At 36.4% G+C, this 13,093-nt stretch overlaps 1 protein-coding gene across 1 annotated transcript in view; it reads right to left on the minus strand.

Moving 5' to 3' along the window:
* Positions 1-13,093, minus strand: part of PPFIBP2 (PPFIA binding protein 2) — a 105,220-nt gene that overhangs the window by 84,788 nt on the left and 7,339 nt on the right. Inside the window, exon 2 of the mRNA XM_074918039.1 lies at positions 1,934-2,028. Within this exon, the coding sequence (XP_074774140.1) occupies positions 1,934-2,000 (67 nt within the window). The 5' untranslated portion in view covers positions 2,001-2,028. The remainder of the gene's footprint in view (positions 1-1,933; positions 2,029-13,093) is intronic.

Consider the following 13,093-nt stretch of genomic DNA (forward strand, 5'->3'; position numbering starts at 1 on the left):
TTTATTGCTCATAAGGGGAGATAGTGGACTACTTGAGATTATGTTGGAAGCACGATCTATTAACAGAAAAGATTAATCTGAAGCAGACGAAATCCTGTGGAATGACAAACCTGAAAATCTTCAAAATCATGACAAGTTTTCTAACCCCCTCCTTCAGACGAAAACATACCACAAACCTCTGACAACTGATGGAAGAAAGGAAATGTCTAATCTGAAAACCCATTTAAATAGAATATGCCTATTTTTCTTCCTCTTGATTTTTCTAAGAATGGAATCATCAGTGAATCCATGTTATCACCCATACGTGCTGGGCTATGAATAAATCATCACAGAAGAGAAACACGGAGTTAAAATTTCCAGACGTATGATGGTGAGCACAGTCTCTGTAGCATAATTAAAGGGACACAGGTTTTTATGTTACTTTAGCTATTTTATAGCACTAGCCAGGATCATAACCCAGGGTTTGCAATGGCTAAGGAATGATTTCAGTTCCTTACTTCACGAGTTATGGTTTGGGACTTGCTTTTCTTGTTCTCTCTTTACATATCTCAGGGAAGTCCAATGCTTCCCTGACTATCTTAATTTGTGAGAGGTGAAAAAATAAAATCCCAATTAACTTGTGTTGGTTAAAATCCTGTTTGAATAAGGTTTTGCATTCAGAAAAAGAAGGGAGAAAGAAATACATATCTGAATTTTCTTATTTGCCTGGAACTTGTTTGACTGGTGTGAAAATTTATATGTGGAGCTATACCTATTACATATTCACATTTACACTTCTGTATATCTTAGCACTCTGTTAAAGCTTGCACATTTAGATTAAAGTGAAGACTCATATGTGCATGAGGGGAAAAAAAAAAAAAATCTAGAGATTCTTTAAACTAAAAATCCTGGATAATGACTTCCTGACTAATCATGGCTAGTCTGATTGCAATAGTTGAAGCCCCATATTAGCCCCTGGATAGAAAGCTTTACTAGAAGAGCAGGAAAAAAAGCAGGAAGCAGCACAAACGCAGCAAGAAGAGGCTGATGTCATCTTCTTCATCATTAGGGAAAAAAAATTAAAAAGAAGGCACAGCATGGGTGTCACTATTTAAAATTATAAAGCTTTAGTGAATGCTTTCCCATTGTGCACAAGTGAGATCATGGCCCTACCCAGATACTTCTTTTAGGAGCTCATACTGAACGGTGTGTGAGCACAAACCCCAAGGCTACTGAGTCCTAACCACAGAAATCAACTTTGCTTCTTATAGAGAACATTCTGTAATGTTGAGAGAAGATTTTTTTAATTGCCTTACCATGAAATCACCAAAAGACAGCAAATTGTGTCTTGCATCGGATGCCTTTCTAGTGGATAGCTGCCTAAAGAGAAAATCATAGCTCCACTGCTGGATATAATGCCAACAAGAAGATATGCTAAAAGATATTTTATTATATATTTCCTAGATATGCTAGAAGATATTTTAAATATACACATCATAAATAAAATTATGTATACTTATATATATATATACACACCTATTTATATATATATGTGTGCATGTGTAAGAAACAGATATATGGTATGCAGCTAACCAGAAGCCTTGGTGAAAACTTTTTTTAAAGACAAACTGAAATAAAAGACTAGCACATACAATACGGAAAGTTTTCGCATGAATTAAGATGCATTTAAGCCACCATATAGCATTAGAGCAAATTAAATCTCTCTTACTTCAATATTCACACATCTGAGTGAAATTGTGGGTCTTTTCCCTTTACTTTAAATTTTCTTCACACGACTGCTGAACCAGAGAAATCTGCATGTCACAGAGAACTTGACAAACTGAGAATAATTTAAAAGGTTAAAAAAAAGAACAAAACCAGGATTGCAGGAGGGAAAAAGACAAACATAGTTAAATCTTGAAATAGTTTGGCGTAAAATAAAGCGTTATTATACCAGCAATGATGTCATCCATCTGCTCCAAAGCTGCTTCCAGCATATGACTAGCGTCAGAAGCCATCATCTGTAGATTCTTCAGAATTTTACTCTTTCTACAGAAAAGACAGAAGAAACCATGTTTATTACACTAAACCAGACCTGAGAGGAAAGTATGTCACTGTTACATTATGAATTAAGCCACGCAAGCAAGTCCACACTAGCAAAAATACAGCCCAGTAATATGAAAACCAATAAAATGGTTTGTATTCTTGATAGATGACTTGGGATTTCTGAAGTTTTAATTTGTAATTTTTTTTCCCTTTTTTTTTTTTTAAAGATATTTTGCTAAAAAAAGGAAATGCAGATGGAAACAAGACAAAAAAAATCTCAAATACTGGAAGCTTGAGATTCCCCTAGTCTTCATCCTTAACAATAGTTTCCTAGATTTAAAATTCAGTGCATTTCAGCCTTTTGCACTGTAGGGAAAAAGAGCATTCACTAGGTTTTAATGAAGGAATGAACACATGGGGAAAAACACGCTTAACCTACAGGCAGAACTCCATAGGAACTCTGCTTTTTGATTGCTGCCTTAAGAGTAAAGACTACTTGGAAATAATTTTTACTCCTCCTTTCTATATCCCCATTCAGACTTTCTTCTGCCACTTCTTACATGACACTGAAAATAAAGTTCTTTCTGTTCCAATAACCAAAATGCCCCAAGCATGAAGTTTCTGAAATTACTGCTGCCTCTTTAAAACAGGATTAAAGACATCAATGTTACCATCTGACATTAAGGCTAACAAACAAAACGGTCCAAAATTAGTCTGTTTGTGAGCTGGTGTTGCTGGACTCTTAGTCATGTAGCATGCACTACTGTCAACAGATGACATTTCAAAAGAGAAAAGAATTTACGCTGTCCACTTCACTGCCAGTAAGAAAATCCTCTCTGAAATAGGCTCTTTTGCACATCACTTCATCGGTGAAGTATGAAACCAGTGCCCACACAGCGATGAACAGGGATTGTACTTGTGCATCATTTCTGCAGTGCTCTAACACACAACTCAAAATACTGACAAAGCTGTTAAAGGGTCATAGAATTTTGATTTCTCTCCCGTGAAGTATGCAATTCAGTCTTCTGACATTAAACCTCCTGATACAGCAAGCTTTTAAATCTGTGATTCAAACCTGTTCAATTTTGACAGCTGAGCACCACAAAAGACACCTGTCTGACAATGACTAGAGACACCCTTCAAATGATGCAGGTTGTAGATAAATGTATCAGCAATGGGCACATGTTTGTGGGGCCAATTATTCCAGTGCTACGGCAATTGTTCCGATCATTAATCTGTATTTATCATGCAATTACCTATGGTAAGAATTCAATTATTTTGAATTTAAATAAATACTACAATAATATCCAATGGCAATTCCCACAGATGAAAGTATTTTTGCGCTGTGTTCATCCAGTGACAGTTCAGATGCTGGCCACCACAACTAATCATGACGGGTTGCTAAACCACCCATATTTACCTGCCCAGTTGGAGCCTGCCTAAACACTAGAATGTAGAATCAGCAGCCAGAAGATAAAGTCAGCTTTAAAGTACGAGCTTATCCATCTTTTGTTTGAGGGACCGTCAGGAAAAAAAGGAAAAAGAATCCCTAGAAGTACACTTAAGGCTGAGTCTAAATTACTGACCGCACCATAAGAAATGTTCAATCAAAAAAAGAGAATTTTCACTAACAAGTCAAAATTATTTGCTTCTCTTACAAATGAAGAATCCCGAGATGCAGGTGTTTCTCCACATTGCTGGTGAACTATACACAAAGGATTTGTTAATATTAAATTTATAAATTTAAATTTAATATAAATTAAATAAATATAAATTTATAAATTTATAAATTTATTAATAACCTGAGTGTTATCAGTAAGGTGTGTGAGCCCTATGTCCATTCTTGTCAACGTATACAACACCACTATCTACACTATCCACAGGGCTGGATGCAGGAATGAGAGTCAAACTGCCACCTTCTAATTTGAGCTCTGCCATTTATAGACTGTCATAATGGGTAAGCTATTAATTAACTTCAGATCAAATTGATCTGAAGAGGAATATGAGAATCCCTTATCAGAAAAGAGAAGAAAAATCTTTAGTGTTACCCAAGGGAAAGATTAATGTAAATGAATGGTTGGTTTTGGTCTCTCCATTTCTGTCAAAACAATAATTTAAGTATGAACACTTCTAAATGTAACTGAATTTCACCAAAATGCACCTGACCCAACTATTTCATTCAACGGCATTGGCAATAACACAAATTATGCTCAGAATTATCTGGAAAGTCATTAAGTCAGATGATATAAACTTAAAATTTCAGAATGCTTACACATGTGAATTTTACAGACACTCCCTCTGACTCTGTTCCTTCCCTTTGTTGATTTTGGTAGATTTCCATCTTCTGTTGCCACATTTACCTGCCAGTAGGCTTAGTAGATTCACTAAATGCTATAGAGATACCTGATTCTCAACTCGCAATCTATCTCCTAGTTCAAAGCAACCATAATGTCAGTAATCACCTCAGAAAAAGGAAAAGCCACCTACAGAGAGAAGCTGCCAAAGAGGCACCTAGGCTAACGTGCTCCTTTGGCAGATGTGGCCACCAGCCACTCCCCCAGAAATCTATGGCCACCAGTAGGCTGGCTCAAATTTAGAAGGGAGAAAAAGAGTGAAAATATACTAAAAATAGGAGAGTTTCTACTGCTAGATTGCACTGCATGCTTACCCTTATTTGTGCTCTAAGCCACTGCTCCATGTGCTTAAAGCAGCTACAGCAATACACAGTTGTTGCTAGCATGAAATTCAAGACTACGATTTCTTCTAAACATCAAATATAGTATTTGACCATCTGTAGTGAAAAAGGTACAGAAAATGCTGACACATTGTATTACAAACTTGACATTTGACTTATAGAATAACCTTCAATCAAGACCTTGGCACGAAGCAGAAAGTTTTTGCTGAAAAATACTACCAGAACTAAGTCTTCTACCTCCTCCCAGCCTCCACACTCTGCCTGTTTTCTCACCTGTATCCACAGTGCATTTGCTGCTTAACTGCATTAAGCTAGAGTAAACCTGCTGATCAAACGATTTATTAATAAAAGCAATGTTCTTTGCTCCAGAGAGATAATGTAATATTACTTGCTTGACATCTTTTTCTAGACAGACCTGTTGCTTGTGCTTCAGGCAAGTCTTACTTTCCCAGACACTCCCTTCTTACAGTTTGTTCTGAGCAATATTATGAAAATAGCTTGTTAGATCTCACACGCTTTCAGTTACCATTTCTGATCTAGTCCTACAGAAATATCTGCAATTGTAGATTTTTAAAAATTGTTATTAAATAACAAGACACCTCTATCAGTCCCAAGGCATGGCAAGTGCCTCAGACAGGATCCATCTGTTTGCTGGTATGTTAATTCCTTTTACAGTTTTCATTCCTGAATGACATCAACAGATGCAGAACACCATGACTTATCTACCTATATAAAAAAAATACATATATTTTGAAAAAAGAAGTTGTTTCAGCTTTGGTAAGGACTCAACAAAAACTATAACATTATAGTACAAGCTTTAATATTAGCAAATTCTAACCTTCAGGATTTATTAGATTAATTTATATACTAGCAAAATACAAGAATCAATCTACTCACCGTTTCAGATCCCTAAGAAGAATTTACTTTTTTGCTTGATCAGTAAAAATTGTTCACTATTAATAGGTAAACTTTTACTGTTAAGCAGATGTAAGTCTAAATTATTATCTGGCCTTCTAAGTCACAGTCTCATACTAATTTAGAGCCCAGCCCACAGATAAAGATATTGCAACCCTGTTTGTTATAATTATCTAAGTAATAAGATCTTCCAGGAAGTGCAGACAGAGCGAACTAGTCTGAACGCCCTAAATCTATTTTGCTCAGCTAGCTTTACCCTATAAATCCCAATCTGAGATTTGCATTTCAAATAAAATTAAAAATCTCTGTTAGAACTATAGTGCTTAGAGACAATATCCCTTGCAAATTTCTTAACCTACTTTCTGTATGTAAAACTATAGCTTACTGCGTCCAAAAAGAACGTCATATTTAACTGATGTATTCGCTATGAGCAAGATGTTCTTCAGAATTATGAAAAATCTTAATTAAATTTGAATCTTTCATGGCTGCCTTGGACCAGCAGCTGTCCAGAGATTAAGAACATGAACATTTAGGCAACTCAGATGTTTTTCCAAGGTTGCTCCTAATAATGTGGTTGCCAACTTTATCAGTTATGGAGAGGGGTGTGGTTTTTGACAAAAACTCTTGAAATCCAGATCTTGCCTTTCTGTCAATGCTTTGGGCGGCCTACAAATCCCGCTTACATTTAGAAGACACAGCTAATTAACTACCACCTTTATTCCTGGGATGAAAAAATACATGTTTGTGAACTGTCTAAAGATTCAAATTCAAGTATTGCATTGCTTTGTACTTAATGGTATAATGAAATATCAAGTGGCTTCAGAAGTTCTCCACATTTTTTTTTTTCATCTGCAAGATGACTCCTGAGCTGGAATGAACAAATGTGCACAATTTCCACCCCCACCATTTCCCACCTTGCTTCTCCCCCAGCCACATGCTGTATTGTATTCAGTCACCCCACAGGAACACAAATCCTGATTCAGCTCTCCAATCTGGCTCAGGAGTTCTCATGACACCATCAAAAAGTTATAAATACATATTTGGATCCTGGCCTTTTAGAACTTGGCATACCTCTAATTTAAGTTAATCCTTAGTCCTAAATAACCATCCACAGCTGCTGGGAACAGAAGAATTTCTGATGATCACCAGAATGACCGCCTAAGGAACACTACTTACACAGCACCCTCCAGGACTATCCAGCCAGAAATCCTATTCATCTGATTACACCTTGAATTTCATTTATTTGTTAATACAGACACTGCTTGCCCTATTTCCCCTTCACATGCTTCATTGGAATAGGCAGAAGGGTAAACAGAACCATCCTTCATTGACTGCCCTTTATGTAATAAATAAAAAACAAGACTATAGAGTCTTGTTTAAGAATAACTAGAATGGGAATTAAGAAAATAAATATATTTTCAGCTAAAAAGTGTAAAGGGTCCACACTAAGGAAGCTCTAGAGAGAAATGTAGATTAGCCAAAGTTGAACAAAGACCCGATACTGAACTATTTCAGGTAGACGGCAGAAGAACTTGTAAAGTCTCTAGTCAACATATTGCTGGGAGTCCTTATATGAAGGAACATTCTTAGGTGAAGCACAGTACCAGTACAGTACCTCCAGGATGAAAATGAGCTAAGATCTTTAATTAAATATGCTAAACTAACTTATGGGGGCAGCTGGGTATTACCGTGGCACTGTAAAACCACCACGTTTGTGCGCTGCTGATAAAAGTTAGAGCGATGAGCAGTAAGAACTATGCTGCTTTTAAACATGTTATACTAAATAATTTGATTTAAAATATGAAGGGAACTGAATGTAGTTAAATTTAATGCATTATGAAGTAGCAAAGTCAAAGCCAAACATCTGTTTTCAAAAATAAACCCATTAAGTTTGTTAACATGAGACTGAATTTCAATTTTGGGGGAAGGGAGGGAGAAGGAAAAAAAGGAAGCAGCCTAAAAAATATGCTAAATGATCTGACTGATACTTCATGATGCTTTAAGAACACAAATCACCTCATAGTAACTCCTCCACAGGACTCGTGGATATTAAGTTACAGTTGTTATTGGTGCCATAACCAAATTTCCTGACTCATGTTTGTACAAAGTCTCATCTTTACATATAAAAACTGATGCTGACAGAATGGCATGTGCAAAGTGAGGTTTCTTCAGCTCCTCTCTATAGCTGTTCTATAACTGTAGAAAGCCCTTCATTCCTTCAGTGTTGTTTTAAACATTGTTCATAAAAGCTTAAAATTAAATTATGAAGTGTGTTTTTAAATTGTTATCATTTTTGTTATACACAGTATAAAGGGAAATGTTATAGCTTCCAACTTTGCAAATCTTAAACCCAAAATTGCATTTATTACTTGTTATTGTATTAAGTGAAGAAAAAAAGGTTATTTGAGTCCAGTTTTCAAGTAGCTAGTTCCAGTTTCTAGCTAGTTAAAATTTTTTAAAAAACACAGTGAATAGATGGATTTAAACTTCAGTTGAGTAAAGCATTACCTAGTAAAATACATGAAAGTTTCTGAACCAAAATGTGAACATTTCTGGTCTTAAAATAAAAGCAAAGATGAAAAGTCAGATCTGGCACTACGGTTCACATTTAGTTATAAAAGTATGACAATTCAGAAGAGTTAGACCTCCAAAACTCTGACATTTGAAATAAACTACTTTTTTTTTTTCTTTCCCTTCTAGTCTCAGATATTCAAGGTCACTGCTTCAGATCTCCTTCTATGAAGGTCAACATTTCAACTAGGTCTTCTAAATCACTTAAATCCAGATTCAATGCCTGGAAAACTGCATCCCACCCCCCACCCCCCACCCCCCCCCCCAAAAAAAATAAAGCTCCAACAAAAACACACAAGAGTTGAAAAATTTAAGCTAGGAAATGATATAATGACCAATCCTGGGAAAGTAAATTTATGTTCCAGTAAATTGAAAGGTGAGAAATGGTAATAAAAGTAAACACAAAACTCATGCATGAATGAACTCTTTGCCCTAGAATAAAACAGAGGACAAGACCTTGACAGAAATTGAGAGAGATTAGGTCTATATGATTAACAAAGGTATTCAAAGCTGTCCTCTATAAACATCCTAAAAATTATACAAACTACACTGCTGAAAAAAACCCACATTTTAAAACTTACTAGGATCAATATTTCTTACGGTTCATAAATAGTTCCCAGGCTTTTTCAAATCTCTCTGAAACAAAGGCTTCCCAGCCTGCCCATGACAACCTACTGGATGAGGCTGATGGAAGATCCTAGTGTTCAGGTTGTGTTTGCCTTTCTGCATTTCAGTAAGTTTTGAAAATGGAAATCATTCTTCTTGCCCATTAAGCTGTTGCAGAACAACTCAGCAGAGCACGCACTACTAATAGCTTACTTTATTAATCTATTAAGTACATGTGTATAAATCCCACTAGGGATGCAGAAGCGTGTATGAGCCCTGGGAAACAGAGGTTTTGCATTAATTTATGCAGGTGCCACATGTTTCATTGAAGGAGGCCAGTGCTCACGTAAGGCCAGAAGATCTGATGTCTCAAAGAAATGTAAGGAGGTCCAATTTTCAAATTTGCTCAGTGTCCATTTTCTTCACTCCCTCGATGCACACAGAGGATCGTTGTAAAAGTCAGCTGCTTTGCCAACAAAGAGCAAACACTCCTCAGCCAAACGGCATAGTTTTTAGAATCCATGCAGTCCTTGGTGCTAGGGGCCTCAAATTCTATTTATTGTTGCCTGTAGTGTAATGAAGACAGGTATCCATCAAATCATATGACTCAGAGCCAGAAAACAGCTGTGTATTTTTGGAACTCTTACGACACCATAAGAACAGCCATGCTCATTCAGACTAGAAGTCTGTCTGGCCCAGTGCTCTGTCTCTAATGATGTTCAGTGCAACACAGGTGCATAGTGACCAGTCTCCTGCTCTATCTTTCCCAGTAACCAGCAAGCATGAGGCTTTGACAAACACAGACTGGATAGGAACCATCATGTTTCTAGATGTTGAAGGGCCCTCTGCAGATTTATCGAATTCTTTTTCAAATCCATTTAGTATAATTTTTCAGTGAATGCTCTGACATTACAGGGAAACAACCACAAACAGTGGTTAATCACTGCTCACTTTTTCATGCCACTATCTTACAGACTCTTTGCAGTTCTATTCCTTTCGCCACTGCAATGACCCTGTTTAACTGAAGAGCCATTATTCTGCAAGTCTCTCCTCAGAATAAACCCAATCCATGCTTTTCAACACACTTGCTGCTTCCCTATATACTTTTTCTTGGTTTGTTGTACTGTTGTGAGATGAGACGACCAAGGCTACATGTAGCATTCAAGTTGCTGGGCATTTCTGACCTCTAGAAAAACTCCACAAAAGAAATACACGATGACACGGGTGAATATGTGAATACAGAGTAAAAACAATGAATCTGTACAGCACTAACTCACTTTGCAGGTTTAGAAGAGTGGGGAGCACTAAGTGTTCCTTAAAATGGGCAGACATGAAAGTAGGTGAGGATTGGTAGAGGAACTGACACCAGTGGACACTGAGATACCCGAGATGGTTTTCTGCAACAGAACCTCAGAACAAGGAGGAGGGTTAACAAGCTAGAAGAATGATTTCCTGCAATCAGGAAAGACAATTTTCATCCACAAGATTTCTAAGGTAAAAAGCTTAAGTCTGGGTTACACTACACAGAGAAACAGTCAGACACAGACAAAACTAAGAGATATATTTGTTATGATTAAATATTTCTCATTATGAAGTGATCTACTCTTGGGTTACTCAGGTTATAAAGTTCTTTCCTGAATTTGCCTCAACTTTATTAATGCGATATGAAGACTTTTGTGAAGTCTAAACTCAGCTTTAGACATAAGGCTTAAAAACAAATACTAAAAAGACAGCTTTTTTGACTTTGCAAAACTTAATTTCATATTAGTATTTTTCCTTCTTTGAAACATTTTGTGCAGCAATTTATAAATAACTGGAAACATCACCAGGCTGGTTTAATATGACCCACCCTGCATCTGTGAACACAAACATGCTGAATTCACACTAACAGGAACTGACAGTATCAAGTACTTCCGTATAAATTTAAGCTTCAGTAGCTATTTTGAGGAAAGTGTCTGTGGGAAACAAAGAAAGGAAAAATACTTCTGCTAGAAGCAGCAAATTCAACGTAAGTGAATCTGCTCGGATTAAAAGCATTAAACTAGGAACAACAAATGGATCACTATGAAAAGGATCATATCCCACATTACTCATCACACCAGTGAAAAAATAAAGTTTAACAGCTGTGTCAGTTTACTGCCCACACTTACAAACAAAACATTCATATATTGATGGCTTCCTGAAGATTAATATGTATCTTTGGAAAAAGCTGTCTTCAAGTTTTTCTCTTTCACTGTCTAAAGAATAGGTATAACCAAGAGAGAAAAATTCTCCACAGCAAGTTAAATCCTGATCTAAAATGACACATATTGTTGATTTTACTCCTCCATTATTCAGAATACGGGAAAACTTGCTCCTTGAAGAACTGGCCAACAAGTAAGGAAGCAGCTGTATCAAATACTGTGCCACAGCTGATTTCTAAATCAAGAGAATGATATATTCTCCTATCATATTTACTTTCCATACTTAATGGATTAACGTATTTTTCTATAATTTTCTAAATATGAGAACAAGCGTTATACAGAGAAGCAATGTTGCAAGACAGTAACTTGACATTCAAAAGCAACACTTAATATTTTTAAGATTCACATAGGTGAAACTTGTAATATCTCCCAGCTGAAGAAACATTATTACAGATGGCAAGAAAATGTGACATCCTTTATTCTTGTTTTTCCAGTGGATCGTAAAAGAAAAACAAACACCAAGATGTCTAGAGATAAATTAAGCACCCACTGAAACCAGAAGCTGACTTTAGAGGGAACACAAAGCAGCCCATAATGAATGTGTGACTAGATATATAGGTCTCCCCAATGACCTGTTCTGTGGAGGATCCGTATTGGCTCACAGAAAAAGATGTTTACCTAGCAAAAATCACCACACTGAAAACTCACTCAAGCACTCAGCTTTTCTATTTCACATTCATCTATGCACGCTGTTCCTGCTTCTGCTCTATCACCACAGCTGAAACAAGCACGCTTCAGGGCATTGTATACCCAGTTTTGATTATTTGGTGCCGACTTGTTATAAGATTACAAAAGAGTTGTGAAGTGCCCACCATGGTGCTTCCATAAAGTAGATACATCCGATGGCACCGGATACAAAAGAGATCCTGGAAATCTGCTGTTATAGGTAGCACCTTTTATCACCAACTATGCCAGGCATTCTCAAGTTCTTATCAACCACAAAGCCCATCCTGCCATGTCTGCCAATGATTTCAAGGCATTTATTCTCAGCTCTATATAAATGTAAAATGAACAAGTTTCCATGTCGAATCACGTTATCAAGGGTAAGTCAAATCAATTTACATTCCTCCCTAGAAAATATACATGATATGTAAGACTAAGAAAGAGGTAAGAAAATGCACAGCCACAGTTCCATGCATCAGAATGCCTATTTGGATTTGCAAAACTAAACAAGTGTACGCTATTTCCAGAAAGAGGCTAACTGCTCAATAAGACTGGTTCCACGTATGAGCCTCCATAGCTACCATATTCCACTTCAGTCTTTTTGGCTTACAGGTTTGCTAGGACACTTATTTCAGAAAGCTTTTGGAAGTTTTGCAAATTAAAAAATGCCTTTTTCAACACAAACTGAATGCAAGAACTGGACCTAGAAACAGAATCATTCATGAACTCAGTATTCTTCTGGTTTTCACATACATATTTACCTCTGAAGTTCAGGATGCTGTCAGCATAATTCATCAATGGGTATGTATAAAGGATTACTTTTCTTCTCTTTTAATAGTGAATTCCCCTTACTTTTAAGGCGCGAAGAAAACAGAAGTTAAACCATTATAATGAACATACATAAGATTTCCCTGGATTCATTTCCAGATAAGTATTTTAATTAACTACTTGAATGAGAACAATGACCCAGAAGTATTTGCCAAACAATAAAACTGTAGTCTAAAATTTGTGCTAATATGTGTGGGTTCCAGTCCAAAGAAAAACTTTCATATTATTGAAATAAACAGAAAAATTGCAGTTGTTACTGCAAATGCTAGAGTGTCACAGTACCTGAAGCAATACATTGTTAGAAAGTTAGTCAAATTTTACTGGTTCTGGAATAATGAGACACCTTGGTACTGACAAGGAAGACAAATGAAACTGAATTCTTGTATTATTTTAAAGGGCCTGAGTGTCATTATAGCAAGGCCATGTGTTTCAGTGGTCTTCAAAAACTCCAAGTGGAAATATTCAAGACAGTTTTATTAATTCTGAAAACCCTCCACATATCCAGTCTATTCCTACTTGAAAAGCAAAATATGGTCATGTTAACAAC

The sequence above is a fragment of the Athene noctua genome, chromosome 14 (genome assembly GCF_965140245.1).
Source record: "Athene noctua chromosome 14, bAthNoc1.hap1.1, whole genome shotgun sequence".
NCBI lineage: Eukaryota > Metazoa > Chordata > Aves > Strigiformes > Strigidae > Athene > Athene noctua.